The 24,661-nt window shown below is 39.3% G+C and overlaps 2 protein-coding genes across 2 annotated transcripts in view; one reads left to right on the top strand and one right to left on the bottom strand.

Moving 5' to 3' along the window:
- Positions 1 to 211: 211 nt before the first annotated feature.
- On the bottom strand, positions 212 to 2,016 carry LOC135701678 (probable cytosolic Fe-S cluster assembly factor AAEL012261). Its single transcript, XM_065222536.1, has 5 exons — positions 1,872 to 2,016; positions 1,711 to 1,806; positions 1,382 to 1,649; positions 927 to 1,319; positions 212 to 866 (listed from the first exon to the last, which is right to left on the bottom strand). The coding sequence occupies exons 1-5, from the start codon at positions 1,932 to 1,934 to the stop codon at positions 250 to 252; spliced, it is 1,437 nt and encodes a 478-aa protein (XP_065078608.1). The 5' UTR covers positions 1,935 to 2,016; the 3' UTR covers positions 212 to 249.
- Positions 2,017 to 18,391: 16,375 nt separating this feature from the next.
- Cht10 (Chitinase 10) overlaps positions 18,392 to 24,661 on the top strand; it is a 32,755-nt gene continuing 26,485 nt past the window's right edge. The window contains exon 1 of the mRNA XM_065222972.1: positions 18,392 to 18,607. The gene's annotated coding sequence lies outside the window, so the exon portion shown is untranslated. The remainder of the gene's footprint in view (positions 18,608 to 24,661) is intronic.

Genomic DNA, 24,661 nt, shown 5'->3' with positions numbered 1-24,661 from the left:
GACGTCTTCCAAATTGGGCCGATCGTCAGGTAATCAGTGGGTTACCACCTGGCACCTCTTAGCAAGCACTATGCTACGAAGCGGACCGGAAGGTTCAATGAACAACCTCCCCCATTAAGCAGAGATGCCTGCTTTATGCTAATTTTATTTCAAACTTTTGGAAGTACAATTTATATGTCATATATTTTTATTTATTTCCATAATATACACCGATAGGCTTATCATATAAGCATCTCAACAAAAAAAAAATCACCATTTAATATTCAACGCAGTATTCATCTTCTCAATATGATGGTAACTGGTGTGCAGAAACTCCTTCCGTTTGTTATTATCGCCCGCATTGTCCAAAAAGGTCGTGTACACCGTCTCTACCGCTTCGTTTTCCGGATTCGACTGCGGCAGCATTCTGTACATTGCTTCCAAGTCCGTGGTCAACCCCCGGGGCGTCTGCCCGTTGGACGGTCGAACCTGGGCGCCTCCATTCAGGCAACCAGAAGGACAGGCCATTATCTCGATGAAGTGATACGTACACTTGCCGCGCTTTAGTTTCTGAACCATGTTCTGGATGTTCCTAAATCCGTTTGCAACCGCAAACCTAAGCAACACCTCTCCATTTTGCTCCAGTACCGCCTCGCGAAGATCGTTGTTACGAAGATTTTTGAACTCTACGTGCTCAATGTGGATATTAAAAAGTTTTCGGGCGGCGTACTTGAAGATGTATTCGCTATATCCACCGGATCCGGAAGTTTCGTGAGCCCACACAAACACCGGTGGACGCCCCGTAGGCCACGGCCAATCGATGGGAGATTTATCCACGATTTGAAGTTCTTCAATTCCCGTTTCATCCAGCATTTGCTCGACTTCAACTGCAAGATGCAAACATAAACATTAAGACTCCCATTATCCTACCGATCACACCAACTTACTGGACGTTATCACACAATCAACATCTCGGCAATTGTCCACGTCCGAGAAGAAATCTTCCCTCGAAGCTTCCAGCTTTTTGTCGTAGCAAGGCATAACCGTAACATGATAGATCCGATCACCACTGATGCCCAACACCTTTGCCAAATATTTCTTCACTAGAACGCCCATAATTTGCTGAGGCGATCTCGTCGTTGCAATGAACGGCAGAATAAAATTCCCATGAGTCTTTTCAGCATAGCAAACCCATCCGGGACAAGACGAAGCCAACATTGGCAGTGTTTGCCTGTTCGTGTTGTACCGTTCCACAAACTCATTCCGACTTTCAATCAGCGCCAGGTCATCGGCTATTTTCGTATCAACAACCATGTCCGCACCGAGCTGCTTGAAGTAGCCTAAAAACCAATACCTACAGATAACAACCCCCAGCAACCATTTCTAAAGCACCTTATCTCACCTGCAACGCGCTCGAACGTTTCCTCTGGGTTTAGATTGTATCTTCTTGCAAGCGATAAGATTGGTTGTTGCGCGACGGTGAACACTATGTACCGGACTGCGTCCAGCTGATTGTTAAGCTTGGCCAAATTATTTTCGTTCATCACCCTCAGCAACTCTTCCTGACTCTGCTGCGTTATCAGGACGCCTTCCGCCGAAGTGATACAGCCGGAACATGCAAGGCAATCGGCCAGAGTGATTTCCACTTTTTCCAATTTTTGAAGGCCACTCTGAAACAGATTTTCCGTGTGCTTAATAACATTGAAGATAAAATTAACTTGCGCTACTTACTGAAGTTGCCTGCATGTAAGATCCATCCTCTTGAATAGTAATTTTCGATCCAGTTTTCGACTTGCTAGTCTCGATCTTAACGGGTTTAATGCATTCCTGTAAAGTCAATGACGATTTCAGATTGAATAGGGCGCTTCCGGTTTGAACAACCAATGTTTTACCTGCGACGGCGTAATAAAATCATCCAAGTCTGTGAGTTGCAGGGCACCGCTAAAGCGAGACATTTTGAAGAGCTTTTTATCTATGTAAATAATTAAAACTGATAAAGATTATTATTGATACGTGATGAATAGCTCTGCGCACGAAATCGAAGATGAAACTGATGTCGTTTTCGTTTTTGCGGTGTAGCTACACCGGTGCTACACTGCCGAACACCGAAAAAATTTAGGGTGTAGCTATCGGTTGCACCTTTGTTTACAAAGAAATGATGATGAACTGTCAATGACTCGCACTTATTGCTGCTTACACTACACCGGTGTAGTGTAGTAAAAACGAAAACGACATGAAAAAGTGAATGTTTTTGTTTTGATTAGCGGAAATTTAGCAATCGGTTAAACGTCAAGCTGAAATTCACCACCCCAAGCATCCCAGCGATGTTTCAGCTTTTAGAATGTACCTTGAAACATATATGTATATACGGAGAATCGAAACAACTCAAAATTAAGTCATTTGTACTCATCTTGACAGCTAAGTGAAACCAGTCAAAATTTAGTTCTTCGCGAAGAATCCAATTTTAAGTACTTTGCGAAGACTTCGCTTTGAGTAAAATGAACCTGTTCTTAATTTTAATAAAATTAAGCGGAAACATTGTATTTTATATAATTTTCTTGAATGTGTTGATCTGGTTATCTAAAATCAATCATTGTTATTGTATTCCAGCTTATGTATAGAGTATACATTTAATTAAATTCTTCCTTAACCAATATTAAATGCGTCCTTGACCTGAGGGAAGGTGTCTGATTTTTAGTCACTTTCTTCATCAGTACGTTTTGAAAACATGCACCAACGAGTCCCAGCCACAGTTTGCCAGATAATTAGGTACACTGATAAAACAGCAAAGATTTAATTTATGTGATTTCACTCATAATTTTTATAAAACACTCCACACAGAAAAACTAAACTACCCACCGCTTGGGTTTTTTAAACTCAAATTTGAGTTATTTGACCTCTGCCCGTTTCATTTCCTCTCGCTATTGTTGTCAAAAATAGAACGAAAGATTCGACTCAACCGTCTAGTTCCGTACGAGAAGCCAAAATTGAGTAATATGCGATATACCAAAATTTGAGTTAATTGAACTTAATTTTGGGTAGAAAAAATTAAAAATAACTTAGCGATGGGTATTTTTTTTTGCCGTGCTTAAATGCAAACTACTTTGAGCCGTTTTACCCAAATTTGGCTTATCGTACGGAACATGGGAGATGAGTGAAAAGAACTTAATTTTGGGTTGTTTTGAATTTCTGTGGCACACATAAATTGCATAAACAACACATCAACCTCATGTGCAATACATATGCCAAGTATGTGTATTTTAAATGAACATCATGTGTGGTGACATATTAGGTTCTGCAGCGTGACGTCACGAATGAACTCAGTGTTAATAGGCTGAACCTTTTTGACAGTTCAGTGGTACTGTTGACAAGCACTTAGTCGTTTTTTTTCGAAAAAACAAATTCTAAAATTTCCGAATTTTAACTTGAAAATTGTCGAGGAACAGCGCGATGAAAGTATGTTGCTCATGGACATTGCAGAAGTCTAGATAGAGCTGGAATTAGGGCGTAACAGCTTTTGTAAACAATGACTTCTCTCGATGAATTCTCGAAAGTTATGGCTCTCGCTGGCAAATCGACATTACCATCGAGTAGAGGAAGACTTTCCCTACCCGATGGATATGTTGGTTTGTGTAGGCGTACCTTGAATTCCTAGAAATCAACGAGAGAAGTCATTGTTTACAAAGGCTGTTACGCCCTAATTCCAGCTCTATCTAGAAGTGTGGTTTGCATCTCACTGCAGTCTGAAAAATTATCGAGAAAATCCACCCAAGAAAAAATCGACTAAGTCCACGTAAACAGTACCACTGAACTGTCATCAGATTGAGGTTAACCCCGACGGTGCAAAACCTAATAGCAAGAAATTATGTGTGGACACACATAAAAAAAATACACCGGCTACTGGACCACGGAAAGCGAATATCAAAATGGTGATCAAATACTCCTCTTGTGAATGTTTTGCTAGGAAATTAGGTTTTATTAGAAGCTGTTGGCATACTTTAAAGGTAAATATGATGAAATTCCTTGGAGAAATATGAGTAATAATATATTTTGTTTCAGTTCAGTTGGCAGCATCAGCGCAAGAACAACATAGAAAAAGGCCAGGTGGGGCTGGAAGTGAGTGGCTATCCTAGTGTACCGGTCTGTGGATTTGGATATGTTGCGCATTTCAGTGCTTTCATAAGCCAATCACGGCGGCTTGTTCAACTTGTAATTGATGATCAAGTACTACAACAATGGATAGGAGTAAGTTTGAAGATGATTTTTATGATTTGAGTTGCTAATCTTGGCTTCAATTCTATTTTCAGTTGACGTCAAGCGCTCTTTTTTTTCTAAAAGGTTTAATTAATGCACTGTGATGAGCGATGCGAAAAGAATAATATTGGGAAAAATTGCAGCTTTCGGTACAAAACGTTGTTAATCACTATCATTAGATACATCACTTTGAAACGTCACGGATGTAGTGACCGAGAACAAATATATAATGGTACATTGGATTCAGAGTTTTATTTCAATAAAATAGAATATCTCTAAACACTAGCCTGAACATTTCAAAATAATATAAACAATAATACACATAAACGTACAAATGATATTCATCTGACACTATCCATAGTTGCCATGTGTGGGACACACATAAAATTTATTACATGCAGAATGAATTCATTTTATGTGTCTCACATATAAATTTCATTTGTGTAATCACATTGCAAAAATCTATGTGTGTGGCACATAAACAAAATATGATCAATTTTATCAGTGTAGGCTGTTTTTGAGAATCGAATATGAGATTTCTGGGCACTGGTTTGGACATTAAATTACCTTCAGCAAACAAACCTCTCCCTCGCATGCTTCTCCAGCTGAAGTCATGAATATGGCGCACGATGCAAGTAATTTTTCACCCAAAATAAAGTCTTATCAATAAGAACAAAATTTAAACCAAAACAATAGTGATAGGCGAGTACTTATTTTTAAGAACTTTCTATCTCGATTTTGAGTTGTTTCGGTTCTCCGTGATATAAGAAATATTCAGAGGAAGAGATAGACGAGTGCACGGATGGATTTAAGTTCACTCACTCGACAAAAAGTGACACAACAGCGGGGCCCTGTTTACTAAAAATGAACACATGTATTCATTTTTAGTAAACAGAGCCCCGCTGTTGTGTCACTTTTTGTCGAGTGAGTGAACTTAAATCCATCCGTGCACTCGTCTATGGGCGAAGAGAATGTTTTGAGCCAAATGAACTGCCAAAATCTGAGCTAATCGAACATTCTCATTAGAATTTGTCTTTTTCTTACTAGATTATATTTGAGAGTATTGAAATCGAACAGAAATTCAATCACCTTTATGTTTCGTGTGCTTCTCAAATTCAACTAGTTTTTGGAATCAAAAACTATATTCTAACTCTATTGATTAATTGATCTTACACAACAACAAAAATGTAATATCGATCAATGTAATAAATGATGTAATAGCAAAAAGCAGATACAATATTACATCAATGGATGTACACAGCAAAAAAAGTTGTTGAATATTACATCGAAACTGCTGCAACCAGGTCAATCCATCGGTTGTGTAATATCACATTGTACGATGTACACAGAATCAAATGATGTGACACACAAAACCGATGTAATTTTTCTGACGTAATATATGTGATGTACACAGATGAGATGTAAGTAAACGAAGCGATATAGGGGAAATGTAGGTAATGTTGGCCTACATGTCCCTAAGTTGGGCCCATACATAAATTCAGCAATCGACTAAATTTTCAATAGTGACCAAAAATATCCATTAGTACCGTTCTAATGACGCGTTCATTTAGATTAAATTGATAAATAGCAGATTTTTAGCGATGGGCCCAAATTAGGGACATGTAGGCCGACATTACCTACATTTCCCCTATGTAATAGTGATGCGATGTAAAGAAAAAAACCGAGGAAAAAACGATGTATATACGTATACGTGGTTGATTAAATTGCTTTGCTATCTTTTTTCTCACATAAATTTTAATCAGTTGTACAAACTGCAGTTACTCAGTTACAGATTACGGCTTCCTCTGGTACTGCGTGGAGTACTGCGCAAAGTTGATCGGCATGAAAGACTTCCAGAAAGCATAACGACTAGTCTCCGCCGTGTTGAAGGGCTGACCACCGGGTGGTAGGAGCCATGGACCATGGACAATCAGCATTCCTACTGAATTCGGGTCAAGTAGAAGGTACAGCTAGCTGGATGGACTTCCTTCGGCACTGCGTGAAGCACTAACAGTATTGGTCGGCATTGAGGGTTCCCAGAAAGTATGGCGTCTCTGCTTAGTTAACCGTCTGGTTGAAGGCAATGAAAAAATCTCGTCGCGGATGTTCTGCAAAGATAAAAGCGAAATCGTCAATAAATCAACTAAAATTTGAAAAAATTATTTCAACTTACAGGTTGCTGCTTCCTCTGGCAATGCGTGGAGTACATTCACTCCCGATCATCTAGAACGAAGTCTTACAGTGTTGCGAGATTTAATATAGCATCAACATTATATGATATTACACAAATTTTGTGTAATATTACACAACTATTTTGGAATGACTTGGTTGCATCTGATTCTGTGTAATAATTATGTTATTGATATGTGAATATTACACAGATGCAACGTAATGGACAATGGTAATTTTGTTTCGGTGTAATTTAAAGAGCGATGTAATATGACATCCAAATGGATGTTATTATACATCTACTTTTCTTGATTACATCCGTTTTGTTGTACATCATGTGAATTACGTTGATGCATATTACTTCTTTTTTTTTTGCTGTGTATCTCTCCCTCTGAGTATTTCTAGTCTATATATATTCCAAACAAACATTGAATGTTGAATAAGGGCTAATTCAGGCAAAAATAAGCTTCTTCAGCTAAAAAATAGCTTATTCAGCTGTTGATCAACTCAAATTGTTTGTTGGGTTACTCCCAATACCATTTGGGTCCTTTTAAATATTACGTAACAGTAAAAAAAAAGCCTTTTTAACCTCGGTTTTAACTAAAATACAAACAATAAACCTTATTTAAACAGTGAAATAAAACCAATAATGAATCATATCATTGTGCCATTTTTCACAGAGATGGCACTGTTCCACTGTTAGTATGTAATAAAAATGCTGGTATAGAAATTGTCTGATTGATTTTTTTTAACTTCAGAGAGGAGTTCTTGGAAAAAAATTTAATATTCTTTTACAAATACTTGCTGGATGGGAATACTGAGCCAAATATAATTGAAGTGATTTTTCCAAAGTACTCAGTAGTCTCTTAAGAAGACTCTTGCATATGCTTAAACATTCTTGCTAATTCTTTAAAGAAATTTTAAAATTCTTTTACAAATACTTGCAGGAATACAGAGCCAAAGAAGAAGAAATGTTCATGCTTTAACTTTGCTTTAACATCATGGCTAATTGTTTTAATATTGTCTGACTGATTACTTTAATTATATTTGGCTCAGTATTCCCATCCAGCAATTATTTGTAAAGGAATATTAATATTTCTTCTAAGAACTCCTTTCTGAACTAAAAAAAATCAATCAGACAATTTTAAAACAATTTGCCGTCTTAATGTTTAAATGTCTTGTTTTGATATTCTAGAATATTCTTGGTAAGAAATGGAATGGTATTTCCACAGACAAACAGACATAACACATTGAATATTTCTCACTGTAAAACGTCCTCGCTAAAACTTTACCGTCATCTGTTGAGTACACTGTGGTGGGTAATAGCATAGAGGTAACTCTAAGACCACTGGGTCCCGAAGAAAATCATTATTATTTTTGGCTCACTCAGTACCAGAACAACGGTCCCAAGCAGTCCTAAGCTATTTCACTCACCCCTGCATGTTCTGCATGAATCCACACACCCCTGATGTTATCTGTCAAACCTTCATAGCGAATCAAAACAAACATAGTGTAGTAATAGAATTTCAACTAGAATAGGGTACGTTAATCGTTTGCTTGGGACCAATAGGCTACTAAAGTGGTGAGCCAATTTAAAATCGTTAGTTTCGTATTGATTGTTGGTAATAGAGCGGTACAGCCCGCTTTTCAAGCTTTCTCCGGTGTTGGACGAATACGGTGTAATGTGAATGGATGGTCGAGTGCCAATGGGAGAATTCGTTCCGTTCGAACTACAGTGCGAACACGGTGGAATTTCAACCCACCTTCGGCGCCACATTTCGGTGGCGTGTGGGAACGGCTGGTCCGATCAGTAAAGGAGGTGATAAAGGTATTGGACCATAGCCATAAATTTACGGATGAAGTGCTGCTCACGACCTTGGCTGAGGCCGAGGATATGATCAATTCCCGGCCACTGACATACGTTCCACAAGACGCAGAAAATGTTGGATCGATAACTCCGAACAGTTTCCTGAAGGGCAGCTGGAAAGCAAAACTGAATGTATCGTGCCACGAGCGTTCGCAGATATTAGTAAATCGCCTGTAGAAACGATGGCTAGTCGAGTATCTTCCGCACCTCAACGAAAGGCGTACGGCGTACGAAGTGGCACAGCGAACAACATTCGTTGGAAGTTTGTGAGATACTTTTCATAGCGGATGACAACAACCGGAAGTGATGAGTACGAGCGATAGTAGAATAAGTGAAGTGAGGAGTCAACGACAGGATCAGGCAGGCGGTGTCTACCGACGACCGGTCACTAAGTTAGCGGTGCCTTAGATACGGAGCGGTAAATCTGGCTCCATCGGAGGAGCCTGCGCCAGTGTTACGGTGGGGGTTGTTGAGGCACCGGTAACGTCAAAGTTAACAACTACTACATGCACAGAGAGGGAGAATGCGGACCTGAGTGTAGCTGCCAGCAGCAGCTGGGTCCACGGAAATAAAAAAAAAACTACCCAAAATTAAGTACTTTCCCCTTAATTCCGGGGTTCAGCCCAAGAGCCTAAATTTGAGTTAATTGCATATAGAAGTTTCCATTTAACACCAGCAAAAAAAAATACCTACTCTTAAGTATATTCTACCCTAAATTAAGATTAGTTCACGTAAATTTGAGAATATGCAATTTATTAACTAATTTGGCTGAACTAAATCGTTGGGTCGAATCTCTCGTTCCATTTTGACATAAATAAAGAGTGCAAGTGAGAGGCTGAACTCAATATTAAGTATAAAGAACTCAAATTTTGGGTAGTATTTTTTCTCCATGTAGAAACAACCGGTGAATACTAAGGGCATCTTTAGCGGCGGTCCAATTGGCTGATTTGGTCTAAAATTTTGGAACAGATCCAGACCGAGAAGGGGGTCTACATTTTGTTTTAGACTAGTTCTAAAATGTAAATTTTTTAAACCAGTATAATTCTTGATCTATTTTGAACTGAATTTGGATCAAGGCAAGCACTGTGCCAAACCAGTTTGACAGCTGTTCTACTCGAGGTTATGTTTTGTTTTATTTCGGTACTGGGATTTTTACTGCAAAACAAACCGATGTTTGCCTAGATTTTCTCCTAAACGAAGTGGTTCCATCAAAGTGGTCATATCTAGCGATAAACAATTGACTGTTGTTGACACTGGCGGAGTTCCAGCTCTATCGCACTACCGATGCTGCTGTTGCTATCGGCACCGACATCGTCGCAAATGCAACAGCATCGCAAGGGAAGGATCAGGTACACATCAGGACACTTCTGTTCTGCAGGATTTGTTCTGTTGTTTTACCCTTCTTCTTGTGGCCCCATTTGACGCTATTTAATTCTTTTGGATTCGGTCCACCGGTTCTGGAGATTGCAAACCCATCATGCGACACATCAAATCATATGAGAATTCAAAAAATAAGATCAGTGGTACAGAAATAAAGTACCCCGGATCACCTTGGTTACTTCAGGGCATGTTCTGGCAGCCCCTAGGGAAGTGGTCAGTTTTTGAATTAGTCTAAAACCCTTCGCGCGACACATCAAATCACATGAGAATTCAAAAACAAGATCAATGGTTATCAAACAAAGTACCCAGAACCACCTTGGCCACTTCATTGCATATTCCGGGAACCTCCAGGGAAGTGGCCAATTTCTGACATAGTCCACAACCCATCACGCGACACATCAAATCACATATGAATTCAAAAACAAAATCAATGAAAGTTAAAAATAGTGCCCAGGACCATGTTGGCCCCTTACGGGTATGTTCCGGGTTCCTCCAGGGGAATGGCCAGTTTCTGATTTGACCCAAAACCCATCATGCGACACAGTAAATCCCACTTGATTTCAAAAACAAGATCAATGGAAGTCAAATATAGTGCCAAGGACCACTTCACCCACTTTCGGGCATTTTTCAGGAACCCCCAGGAAAGTGGCCAGTTTCTGACTTGGGCCAAAACGCAACATGCGAGAAAAATTTCGCAATATTTTTTTATATATATTTGTAAGAAAGGTCAGATCTCACCATAGGTGGATAAATACAGGTTTTTATTATTATTTTACGGGGAAGCACTTTTAAAAATAACGAGCAGTTGAAGGCTTTTTGTTAAAGCTACATATCTTACCCGTAAACGGCAATCAGAGGTTTATTTAGCGGTAAAAATGGTTGACTACGAAATCAGGGAGTGAGTTAGTTTTGACTCGGGTTTTGACGATTGAAATAAAACGGCCAAAACTAGACCAACCGGTGCGTACGCACGCAGTTTGATCTATTTTAGCTTGATCTATTGCATTTTAGCTGTTTCAAATGTGACATAAATTTGGATCTAGATCAGACCACCGCTAAAGATGCCCTAACTATTTTAAATTGGCTCACTACTTGACTATTTAGCCTATTGGTCCCAAGTACATATATAAGCGTATCCCATTCTAGTCGAAATTCTAGTACTACACTATGTTTGTTTTGATTCGCTATGAAAGTTTGACAGATAAAATGAGGGGTTCGTGGATTTTCCTATGTTTCGAGGGGTTCATCGATAAGCTTGGGACCAAAGATAGTACCAGAGCTGAGCCAAAAAGTTGAGCACGTTTCTTCTGAACCTTCTGGCCTTAGAGTTACCTCTATGGTCGAAACAAAGAGGAAAACATAATAAAATCATTAGTAGATTAATTTGGAAAAATTCTGGATGTGAAAATTGTTAAATTTGATCGGTTCATTTTAGGTGAAAGTAGTTAAATACAGTGAATTAGATAGAGGAAAAAGTGGGTGAAAATTAGAGATAAAGGTAATATTAATAAAATTAACATAAAAGTTAATTAAACATGAAAACTGTTACAGGTGAAGAGAGCAGTAAAAACAGAACACTGGTAACATTATTGCAAGGGAAAACTATTGATGTAAGTAGAAAAGTGTATGAAAAGTAGGTAACTAAATCAAAATATATATTTTAGTTTTGAGCTGTTGTCTACAAATCGACTGCTGCAAAAAAAATAGTTCTTTATTGATCCGAACAGCAGGATTCCATAAACTACGTCTCATTATATAAGCGCTACTTAGCGACTAAGAGGCGGCATTGAAAATGGCATTTCTTGTTACCCTTTTCATGTCCAAAGGCGTACTTGCAGAATATGAACCGGCAAAGCGGTTTGTTTATCAACAATCTCCCGAAGGTACACTGATGGAACCGAGCCGGACAAGTTATTCCACTTGCCATTTTTAATATTATAACTTTATACGTACAAAGACAAAGAATGCAAACACGCTCCATAAATATTTAGCACTGGAGCATGTGGATAAAGGATCGGAACGTATCACGGAGGTGAATGACACGGAAATGGCGCATCGGATGCGAATCGATCTTGATGATTTTTTTTTCGGCTGGCAATAAATAAATATTTATAAAATAAATATTTACGATATGTCTGATTTAATCTCAAATTTAACAACCAACGGAAAGCCCAACAATCACATACACTGGCGTCTCATTTCCAACAGATTCGCAATTTGGTAAGTATTGGGAGATTCGCGAACCACCGTCATTCAGCTTCTCTTTACCGATGCCCGGACCAACGCATTTGCATAAATTTACCGATATTTGGCAATAATTTGTTCCCATTTCGAGGAACGGGACACCGTCATGATCTCGCAAACACGCACACATTATTTAAGGTGAATCGCTGTGGAAATCTTAATTCTTTATTGATCTTGCTATCACCTCGAAATTTCAAGAGCACAAATTTAAGCTCCCACGAAACATGCAACAATGAAAATGTAACTCAACGTTGACTGCAGTGCAGCAAACAGGGAGTTACAATGTCAGGAGCGATGTCACAGCAGTTTTAGAACTTTGTGCTCTAGATAGTTTGAAACCATTTTTTGGCTCTTCAAGGAATCACCTTAAAAGAAAGGTTGTTCACACCACATAAAAAGTTATTAATGTCCAAAATTTCAGCATTCCTGCCGAATATCCCGTATAATACCCACCAACAAACGATGCAAAAGGCCAAGCGCGCGAGATTCAGATAGAACAAGCAATGGCGAAGAGCGAAGAGAAAACAAAACCCCATGAACCGCTCGAAAAAGGAGCAACGGGCGCGGGTGACTTGCATGCGTGCGGTGGTAACCAGGCGGCGAACCCGTTAAGATGTCGTGCCCACAAGATTAAACTGGAGTGCGGTCGTGCGCGGTGGTGTGAAATAATCCTGTTTGAAGATCAAGGGCGACCAACACCCTTTTTTCCAGGCTCGTTCACCGGGTTGTTCGGTGGCAATGTCGTCTCGATAATAGTTTGCCATTGCTTCATGTCTGCCTTGTTCCTTGCCCCGCTGCCAAACCGTCCATCAGTATGCAAGGAGCACTTGTTTTGACTGGATCTGGAGCTTTGTTGATTTTTTTGTTTCGTTCAGCTCTGGAGCACAACCTTTCCGATTGATGGAGCGATGGAACAAACAGGAATCGAGAAAAGCTGATTTTGCACTTAGAGGGAAGCGAAGTTAATGTTTTTCAAAACTTTCGTGAAGAAAGGTAATAGAATTGTGATCAAGGACTGTGCACTGATTAAAAATCTTGATTCGCATGTTATTTTGTTGTGGGAATTAGTGGCCTAAGCAGGATGCAAATAAAAACAGGAAATTGTACTAAACAACCTTTGAACTCAAGATCGTTTGCAAATTAATAGCGCTAATATTGATGAACGTGAGATGGTTTCAATTAACTTTTTATGGTGTAATAGATCTGGTCTTTCAGTAGTGAACAAACTGTCGTATGCAATGTTAAACGCTAAGTGCATACATTAGTAGTTAAGGAAGGGTAAACGTTGTTTATTTTTCGGATTTATCTTTTTACGCACGTGTCACCAATCAGAGTGAGTGCATGACAGGCATGAAAAGGTGGTTCATTTGTCGTATAAGATGATCAATTCAGGGATAGGAAAATAAGGGCTAAAAGCAAGGGAAAAAAATATTATACCGACAATCAGTCATCACCATAATAGGATTAGCTTTGGAGAAAGTTATAGCTTTAGTCTGTTTGATCACAAACCTACAGCAGGTAGGGGAATTTACGTATTCTCGGCAACCTAAGCAGCGACCTTCTTTCTATAGCCTTTTTCTCTAAGGAACGCACACATATGCAGTATTGGTTTGTTTACAATCTTTTGCTGCCAGCTGCTCTAACAATTTCAGTCGAAAGAATTGTCAAAAACTGTTTTGAAACACTTTTACAAAGCTCCAATCTTCTCTAGTGAGAGCGAGTATTGTCGGCAACCAGTTTTTCTTCGGCAACCGTTCCATTTGAACTGCATGTAAATCTGCTGTTCTATTATCGGCAACTCGAAATCAGCTACAATTTGTAGTGCGTGTGTTGCATTTCAAGAAAACCTTGCTAGATTGCTTTTTCTCAATGGTAAAAATATAGTCAAATTGAAGCTGAAAGCATAAAGAATCGTTTGCATGCATTCAACGAAGTGTTTTCGTAAGAAAATCCAGTGAAAATAGTGTTTCAATTTGGGTTGCCGAAAATAGTCTGTCATGCCGAAGCCGACATTTCCCCTACATATCTTGTGTGCAATGCTTTTCTTGATGTTCATTATAATTTTGGTGATATTCGGCATGGCATATTCTTCGGGTTGGCATATTCTTCAGGGAAAAAATGATTTTGTTCTTCGTCATTTTTTTCCCTGAACCGGCTAACCGGCATCGAAACATTGGACAAAATTTAATCGTTTGTTCTAAACTATAAAGACTGCTTAGCCTAATATCACCATAATCATCAATATGCAGTCAAATATCCATTCATATTCATATTCATTATAATAGTATGGCTATATTCGCCCCGTATCACCTTTTCGTGATACGTTACTACCACACCGAACTCTGACCTGAAGCTCTTCTTGTTGACCTCAGTTATGAAATTGGATACAAGAAAAGGTTCGGACCAGGGTTCCGAAGCATATCAGTATCATCGCTTGTTTTTTCTCATTAAGAAGACTTATTTTGAATGCTGAGAAGTTGCATATTTGAAGAGATCCCAGAATGTTTCACAAGATACTGAACTTCACAATTGAATGAGGATTCATGTAAGACCCATTTTGATTAATGAGAGGGCACGTTTCTGGAGAGGTCCTACACACTTGGAAATACCTCATTTTACACGTGACGCAATCCATCTTTGACATAAAGAATGAGACGTAAACAAACATGTCAAGTTTGAAATAACTTCGGAGTTTCTTATTTTATCGATTTGGTATGTTCAGGATGAATTATTCAAAAACATTTGCTCAATCTCAAAAGCGTTGTTAGACAGCGGGGCAGGGGGATTAGGGAAGGGCTTACTGTATGCAGTTTTTAAAACGAAAATTATTGTAGTGTAAATATTTAATATTCACTTGTCGGTTCATTTGTTAGTGAGGAGATGTTGTTTGAATTATTAGCAGCTGGGAAATGATTCCTTTTCGAAATTTCGACCGACTTCATGCAAAAACCGGCAAACGAGTTGAGTAATGATACAGATTATGTCAATGCGATACAACGAGTTGCTTCCTTGATGGTTGCCAACGATATGGTTGAATGAGGGGTGAAGTTAATTTCTGACTTATCAAGAAATCCACCCGAGACCTAGTTCAACAGCAATATTTGCTTCAAGGGATAGAACAGCATCGAAAAGAGTACCCTGAGAAATCGTAGAATATATTAAAATGAAATATAATCATTACAATCCAATGAAATTTGTGTGAATATATCTGACATTGGTATATTGGTACTCGCTTTACAACTGCTCTTATGAGATTAGGCATATGTTTTTGAATAACCCATCCGAACAACTCGAGAGATGGGAAACTCCGCAGTTATTTTAGTCTTTATCTTTTCTTTCATTGTTATAAGTGAGGGCGTAAAGCATACAGTAAGCCCCCCCTCCATATCTAACTACGCCTATTAAATGGAGCACATGTTTTTGAATACATCTGAACATACCAACTTGACAAGATCAGAAACACTGAACTTATTGCAGTTTGAAGCCTTACCTCCATTTATATGGGTGAATGGGCGGGGTAAAGTTAGTCCCCCATCTCTTAACATGCCTATGAAATTGAAAAATTGTTTTTTAATAAATCATCTGAACATACCGAATCGATAAGATAAGAAACTCCGAAGTTATTTCAGTTTGAAACTTTACTTCTATTGATATGAGTTACCATTCTTTTAGAAAGCTTTTATTGAACTGCCAAAAATAAATACCTTTTGACGTAGGACTACAACTATTGAAAATTACACGAATGTGCAACTGTTGCTATGATAATTAAAATTATCACCGATTGCCTGCGAAAAGCGGCTTCCCTAACACAGATTTCAAAGTTTGAATTCCAGCCGGTGTTACCAAACGGTGTTTATTCAATCACCGCGTGGTGAGTGCTGGTGTTCTCCAGTACACAAAGAAAGGCTCCTCGCCGAGCAGCTATCAAGGCTGCCCTCAACCGCTGATCGGATTCAGTTCCAATCACCGTGTGTGGTGGTGTCCGGTCGTCGGCATCATCACCAGCAGCAGCAGCAGTGCTTTCGGCGCGTGGTATTGAACAGTTGTTCTCCACTACGCAACGAAAGGCTGCCTGCAAGCAGCGATCTGCAGCCCACATGAGCAGCCATAGAAGGAGGAAGAAGCCGCACCGCTATTGATCGGAATCAGTAGCTCTTCGTGAGTCGCTGAGGGCCATCTATGTCAAGCGAGTCATACTAAACAGTATAAACAGATAGAACTCCGCTCAAATTCCTATTCCTGCACAAAACACAAGCTCCTGCTGCAGTTAACAAATAAGATTTATTATATAAGACCATGTAGTCCTACGTTACCATTGCGTACAACCCCTTAGGGCTGTCCCTTATAGTTTTTAAACTTAATTTAAAACTTCAAATTTGCCTAGAACAGTAATGACCAGATTTCCCCAGTTCCCCGTTTTTGAAAATCTTTTCTAATGTTCTACGCTTTTTTAATGGTCTAATTGCACCATAAACATCCATCTTGAAGATGAATGAGAAAGATATGGAATTACGGTTATGTGAAATTATTAAAGGCGCGGAGAGGCTGACAACATCGTTTCATTACCGTAGCTGAATTTGTTCATAAAAATGAAAAACTTGCCCTAAGGCATGGATTGTACCGTATGCGTGATAATGTTTGCACCATCGTACAAATAAGGTTCCCGTTTCACCTGTGCATACAATGTCTTGGTTTTCTTTGCATGCACGTAACCTATAGCTCATACCGTAGTAGGCTGTGTATAAAAGAAAATGATTTACTTAGTTTGACAGTTGCACCATGACGAAGTGGCAGCGTATTCGTGATTTGTCCCACGCGCAAATATCGCAAAAAGACATTTCAATCGCCGTGGGAGTATCCCGGTGGACCGTCAAAAGGGTTTTAGACCGAGAAAAGAAAGGACAACTATCCGCGAAGGTGGCCACAGGTCGTCCGAGGTTATCACTGCTATCAGAAGGAAGATTCGGGTGAATCTAGTGCGTTCAATAAGGAAAATTGCAAAGGAACACGGGATCAGTGACTTTACTGCACGGAAGATTGCGGGGCGAAGTCGAGGGCACGGAAAAAAACTCACATGATTACCAAACGCATCCGGGAGCTACGAGTCGAACGATGCAAGAAAATCTTGAACTTCCTTAAGCGAAAAAATCCGGTTCACCGACGAGAGCATGTTTACCGTCGATCCCGTATCAAATTCCAGAACAGACCGGTATATTAGTTCTCTTCTGGTAAAATACTTGGCCGACGAGCACAAGAACGTGTATCTGCCCAAGCATCCTGCCAGCGTTATGGTGTTTGGATTGGTGGCTTCCGATGGCAAAAAAATGGACCCGGTGTTCATTTCAGAAGGCGACAAGGTCAACACGGAGGTCTACATCGGGATTTTAAGTAAGTATGTTCTTCCGTGGATCAAAGAACAGTACGGTCCGAAGCCAAATGTTGTATTTCAACAAGATGGGGCTCCGTGTCACACCTTGAACCGCACTCAGAAGTGGTTGCAGGAACATCTTCCGTTCAGGGCGAAGGATATGTGGCCACCATCCAGCCCTGATCTTAATCCGCTGGATTACTCAATAAGGCGCGTCATGAAGTCCAAGGCCTGCTCTAAACGCCATCCGAGTACAGCAAGCCTCAGACAAACATTGACCCGTACCTGGAGAGAAATGGCTCCAGACTACATTATTAGAACCTGCCGTGCAAGTTGGAGGCGAACCAGCCCAAGGCTGAAAGCCTCCCTAATAAAGATAAATAATAATAATAGTAATAATAACCTGCCGTGCATTCCGGAAGCGTGTGGAGGCCGTAATTGCAGCAAGTGGAAACTCGATCGATGATTAACATAGTTTAAGACTAATTTTTACATTGCTCAATAGTGCACACATTATCACGCATACGGTATTCCTGTTACAGTTGATTTCAAATTCATCAACAGATCTCCTAAAATATGTTTACACATCATACTAGTTCATAAATGACCTAGGAAATTGGGTCAACAATATCTACCAGACCACAAGTAGGAGAAAGGGTGCTGTCACATTGATTGACAAACATTAAAATGGTTCATTCTAAAAGCATAAGATGTAGAATGTACCTCCATGTAGTAAACAAACAATGTAATCATATACTCATTATCTTATCTGAAACAAATAACCCAACCCAACGCACTATAACTTAAATGTAACATCCACAAATGCACTTCCGCTGCAGCATACAGTAAATATCGCGAAGCACATTCCCGAGGGAAAACCGCCCCACAGCCACTTCAGTGTGAATCGATCCCGCAGGATTTTTTTTTTACGAAAAGAACACACACGAACGCACAAGGGAGGGAACAAGTTTAGTCACCCATCCCAGGCCCCCTTGTGGTGTCGGCGGCAGTATCTGGCCGCCTCATCGTCCTCAACCCGTCCGCTAGTTCGTCTGTCCGTGGCCGGGGCCGGGAAGCGCTTGTGTATAAAAGCAAGTCATCGGGATGAATAAGAATTAGTCTTACGCTGTCCGTCGTGTGATCGTGTGTTGTCGCAAGAACCATCATTTAAAGAAAAGTGCGTGCTGTTGAGAATCAATTGATCCGGTATCCAGAAACAGCATTTCATTAAGTGGAGCACTGCAAATCTGGAACTGGAACTGAAATTGGAGTTGCAGGGTAGCGGCTAGCGGAAAGGAAATGATCAACGTCTGGATTACCAACTTTGGATTACAGTGAAATAAAATGTTAGTACCTAGCTTGGTGGTACGTTAAGAAGCGTATATGTGGCCCAAAACGTGAGGTACTGTTTAAGGAAAAGTGTTTGACCCGATAGAAGGTGGTACTTTAGGTGGAAGTGTGTATGCTTTCGGAATACTGCAGTTGGTGGCTTCGTGTGATAATTATTATTCAGAAAACATAGTAATTATTTAAATCGATTGAACTTGGTTGCAGCTTAGTTTAGGGGTATACGCCACATACAGGTCTCTGAATAGCGTGCAGTGCTCTATTGTTCGGGTTGGAAGTGTATGTTTGAAGCGCAGAAGAGCAGGGGTTGCGCATATCAATGGTGCAATGGATTCCGCTGTAAGTCGCGAGTGCTGTGTGGGAGATTCGGTTGAAGATTACTCGCCATTGCACTTGAGCTGTGAAATATTGAGGAAGTGCCTCTATGTACCTACCTCTATCTACACCTAGTTATCTACTGTTGAAACCTACAATTCAATCGATCAGCATTAAGCTCGACAATCGGTGCGCTCTGGTGCGTCGATACGCAAAAAGTTCAAGAATTTTTATGTTCCTCGTGATCTGGGGCGCCTTCGAAGAAAGTGTGTCAGATAGTGAATGTGGTGACGGACTGTGGTGCTCGTTGGTGCGAGAATTTCTGAATTTTTAATAAACCAGGGGCAACGCTGAATTTGTACCGTTATTGACCATTGGTGACATAGTTTGTGGTGTTATTTTTTTTTGCAGTGATTTTTAAGTGATATTCGTCGGGAGAAAGCAGAAGAATTAATCTTCCCAATAGAAGCTAAGAAGATCACATCTCACTCCTCGATCGTGAAAACAGTTCGGAAGGATGATTATAAATTCAAATTGGATTTTTTTTTATAGTTTTTTTGAACTCTTGCCTGTGTGTCATGATTCGCGAGTCCACTTTGCTGGAACAAATGGTAGCGTGCGGAGAGGATTAATGAGCTGATTTGCCGACGAGAACTGGTTTAAGATTTGCAAATAGGTGTGACAAAGTATATTGACACTACTGGAGAGAATGAAGAAAAACTTGATTAAGATTGACAGTGATAAATTGGTGTGCTCGGTGTAGGTATGATAGTTGGCAAATTTGACGATGTGCTAGAGTTTATTGGGGCCTTCTTTAGCTCAGTCAGTCGGTAAAGGCGCAGCTATAAAGCAATACCATGGAATTTTGAAAATTTTCGGTGATTGTATTTGCCACACAATTACACTAATGCAGAACTGGTACAGGCATAGAGAGCACTGGAAGTGCTCAATGAACACTAAGTTGAGGGCCAGCGTAGAATCCCAGTAGGGACGTAATACAGCCGAATAAACAGAAGGAGGAACAGTGTTTATTGGAATTGAGAAAATCCGATCTAACCTATTTTATATTACTGAATAAGGCTGCACCTACTATGTGAGTTAAGTTTGAAATCTAATGGGATGTGGAAATCCATTCAGTTCAATTTAGGTTTGGAAAATTGATAAAAAATGCTTCAAGTCTGAGTTATAGTGTTAGGTTCAAAACAGGAGCAAATTGTTTAAAATTTCTTCAGTTATGGATATACGTTCCAATTATGGCCTTTGGAATTCCCATAGGTCATAATTTGTTTTTTTTTTCTTTTAATCTTTATTAACTAGATTTCTAGCCATAGGCGATAATTGCAACATATCACACAATTAGTTTTTTCTTCCAAGCTCGGCTGTGCAAATCTCGGCAAAAATAGTTTTACTGAGATCTCAGCGAACATTTCATTTGTTTGCTGAGATTCAGCTAAGCATTATCCGAGACTCAGCAATCAAATGTCACTTTTTCTGAGATCTCAGTGAAACTTATTTTCGCCGAGATTTGCACAGCCGAGCTCGGTAGAAAAAACTAAGTGTGCATAATAGCAACGTATAGCCATAACTGGTACATCTACCCTGTTCCTAGTTTCTGTAGTTGTCGACTGTAATTCTACAAAAAAACATTTGTCTTACATCAACTCATGTCGATATTCATAAAATTATTGAATAACCCAACAAACAATTTGATCTGATTAAATGCTGAATAAGCAATGTTTAGCCAAAGAATCATCATCATCGTAAGGATACCCCTTCCCATGAATATTTAAGCGTTTAATTTTTGGCTAAACGATAAACTGGAACATGATTTATCCTTATGCTTAAAATGTGCAATCATTTGCATTTATATTGACCTGTTGATTAAGCTACATGGTTCTGGTGATACATCTTAAGCACATACCTTAAGTTATTATTTTTTGATAAAGCTTCCGAAAAGATAGTAAAGTAGTGTTTAAAATTGGCCAACAATATGCTACGTCTTAAAAGTACACGCAAATAATGTTCAACTCTAAATTGAATAAAAGTTACACTAAATCGCAACTAGCCCCGTAACGTGGGTGATCACCTTTTCGTGGTACGTTACGGGATGTAAGATCTACCACCGATTCCTAGTCCTAGCTACTTCAAACTAGGGGAACAGGATTTTTCAGTAATCCAAGGAACACATCTTAGTCCTTGTTACTTTTTATACCTTGTTGATGGTGACAAGACTCGGCTTTGTCTACCGAGGATGATCTTGAAACAAGGAAAAAATGAGTTAGTTGTCTTCATCTATGTGATTCCTAATCTTCTATTCGTTGTTCCCTAGTTTGAAATGGTTAAGACTAGGGTTCTGATGCATGGTCATTATCGGTGTCATACCTTAATTTTGTTGATAAGGAATCCAATTTTGACTGACAAAGGGCGCGCCTTTGGAGGGTGTTTCAACACTCCGAAGGGTATAAATAGCGGGACCTTTCAATTAGAGTCGGATCCTTGCGATAAATGCAAGAGTGGCAACTTCATCATTTCTCAATAGTGATGGAATAATACGACATGCACTAAACTAAGGACACGGGATATACTACAATAGATCAATTTACTGGTCGCAGTAGTGCTAGGTCCCCAACAAAGGGAGAAAAAAATCGCAACTATCCTTCTCGACGCATAATTCGGTATAAGGAAAGAAAATACGAATTTAGTATAAAAGTGTTTTATGCATAGATAGTATAAAGTGAAAGTAATCTTTCGATGCTTTCCTGGAATTTATTTGTAATTATTTTTTACTGTTGCTGTCATTTACATTTGTTTCTTTTTATTTTTATTTACCACAAAAATCCAGGAAACAAATCTTTAAAATATTTCAAGTGTAACTATTCAAATCGACGTATCTGATTATGTAAACAATCACTTCAGTCTACGATTTTTGGCAACTGCTGGCTCACTCACAAAAACTAACAACACCAGATAGTAGAAGAAAGATCCAAAGTAACCAAAGTTCCGCATTCAATGATTAAAATCACTTCCAAGTTCCATTTAGTTCAAATAAAGTTCCGACAGAACTTTAAAGTTCCATAAAGTTCGAATAAAGTCCCGACAGAACTTTCAATCCACATGAAGCAATCCGCAAATGTCTTTATTAGTAACAAAATATAATGTACGTAAATATGAAATGATCAGAGGCCCGAATAAATCATAAATTATTATATTTATGCAGTGCATCAATATTCCATCCAAACATAAAAAATATATATATTGATAACTTTCCTGGATTCAAACCAGTGTATTTGGCATGCGATCTACGATTGCTTACCACTGCGCAACAAGTGGGTTGGAATACCATTCGGGAAAACACCAATTTAAAATTCATCAAGGTGTTGTGTTTCGTATTCAAGTCAGTCAGCTGGCACTGAAAACTCCAACAGTAGGCGGGACAACAGCTCACTTTAATATATCTCAGATGACGTAGCGGTTCATGCTGGGACTCTCACGCAGAAGGACTGAGTTTAATTCTTCAAACAGTTCCAATTCTTCTACTAATGCTGATAAATCAAATACACATTAATACCTGCCTTTAGAAATAACTTTCATAAAAGTGCGAACTAATCATAAAATGTGTGTAGAGGACAAAAACCTTTTTTAATTTATTTTCTAAAAGCACCGTTCAGGTTGCGCCAGAAGCTGTCTAGAATGCTCTTCAATTATGGTACCGGAACTTTCAAGTTCTTATAACGACTTAAAAATGAGGCTGCTTAGAATTCTATAGACCACCTTGAACCAAGCTGCTTAAGCCACAAATAGCCTTTTATCAGAACTTTTGGTTACTTGGGATTCCCCTACCTGATGATGGTGTTTGTTTGCATGGGTGAGTTAGTAGGTGTTTCGCTGTGAGATCCTTATTCTCGTAACCACTTCGAATCTTAAAGTGCACAAATATCAGCTTTCACGACACGTATCACAATGAAACTGTTACTCCACGTTTGCTGCACTGTACCATACATGAAGTAGCAATTTCAGGTGAAATGGGGCATTAATTTCAAAGATTTGTGTTATTGACAATTCGATGTGGAAGAACATGTATAGCCTCCGTGGCGGCCATTTGTGGACTCTGCAAGGAATCACCTTAAGCCAAATTGTCGATTGAAGTGTTTGTTTTCAAAAGCAGATACGTCGATTTGAATAGTTACGCTTGATTTTATTTTCCTTGTAATCCATCCTACCCTAGGACAGGACGTGTCAGCTCAGAGAAAGATTTCCTCATGTAATTTAAGTTTGAGTTTACACGGGGTCACTCCAGTGTTGCCAAATATGTTGATAACACACCACATCCATTTCGTGCCATTCATCGTCCAACGGAGCGACGTAAATTTGAATGATCCAGGTTCCATTTGGATTCCTCTTGCCATTCAAGGAAATTAATCTACAATTGACCACTTTGTCAAGCAGTTTTGGCGTGACTTTCTACCAGCGATTTCACAAAACTGGACCAACTAATTTCTATTTTTTATGAAACGCGCAAATGTTGGCTACTTTTCTCGTGGTTCTAGAAGAAAATATTTCAAAATAATGTTTTATTTCAAAGTTCGAGTGGTAGTAAACGTCGTTTTAACTGCTCGAATGAAGTGGTTAATTATCTATCAATCCAAATGCTATCCCAAATGTTGATAACTGGATATTCAGTTAATTGAATTTACAATTTACACTTAAAACACTGTCCAGACTGGAGAATTATAACATGTCATAACGGTTGTCAAATAATTGCAACACAGAAATCACCATCAAGATAGCGCTATAACATGTTATAACTCTGTATTCTGAACAAGGCATAAGGGAGGCAAATAAATCCATCCCCAAAATGCAGGAACTATTTGGAGCTCAGCCCAACCCGGAGGATTATTTTGATGCGCGGTTGCGAAACGGATCCGGAGCAATAAATAAAACCCATCCAACGGGGTGCAAGCATAGAGGTGACTCTAAGACCAGAAGGTCCCGAAGAAAAGAGCTCAACTTTTTGGCTCAGCTCTGGTATTATCTTCGGTCCCAAGCTAATCGATTCACCCCTCGAAACATAGAAAAATCCACGAACCCCTCATTTTAGCTGTCAAACTTTCATAGCGAATCAAAACAAACATTGTGTAGTACTGGAATTTATACTTGAATGGGGTACGTTAGTCGATTTGCTTGGGACCAATAGGCTAGTCAAGTAGTGAGGCAATTTAAAATCGTTAGTTTCGTATTGATTTAAATACCATTATGTTTTATTGTGTCGGTGGTAGAATCTAGGACAGGACCTGCCAGCTGCTAGTGAAAAAATAAGAACATTTTCTATTTCTTTTGATTGGTCAAATTGACAAACGCCTGTTTTCACATCGTTGAGTTAGATTACGAAAGGGCACTTTATTGTTGGCTTGGCCGTGCTGTTAAGGCCGACAACATAGTAGAAGCGATTCGAAGCGATTCGATGCGTTGGTAATGAGCGAAGTGCCAGAGGGGGGCAACTGCCCCCCTAAATCCAGCAACACAAAGGCTTTCTGTGAAATGGCGTTCGGTGAAATGGCATTCGGCCAAATTTTCCATAGAGAGAAACAGATTAGTGGGAAAACAAACCATCCATTCATCCCTGTGTTCTGGATAGAGAAAGACGATTAAACGTCAAAAAGGTCTATATGCCCTCCAGTTAGTGTCAAAAAGCACAGTGAAGGATACATTTATTCATACAAACAGGCCATCATTACCGA

Source organism: Ochlerotatus camptorhynchus, unplaced genomic scaffold (genome assembly GCF_037179485.1).
Source record: "Ochlerotatus camptorhynchus isolate MF236.1 unplaced genomic scaffold, CSIRO-AGI_Acam_v1.1 ptg000015l, whole genome shotgun sequence".
Lineage (NCBI taxonomy): Eukaryota > Metazoa > Arthropoda > Insecta > Diptera > Culicidae > Ochlerotatus > Ochlerotatus camptorhynchus.
The sequence above is the reverse complement of the archived record's forward strand: the minus strand, read 5'-3'. Positions and strand labels throughout refer to the sequence as shown.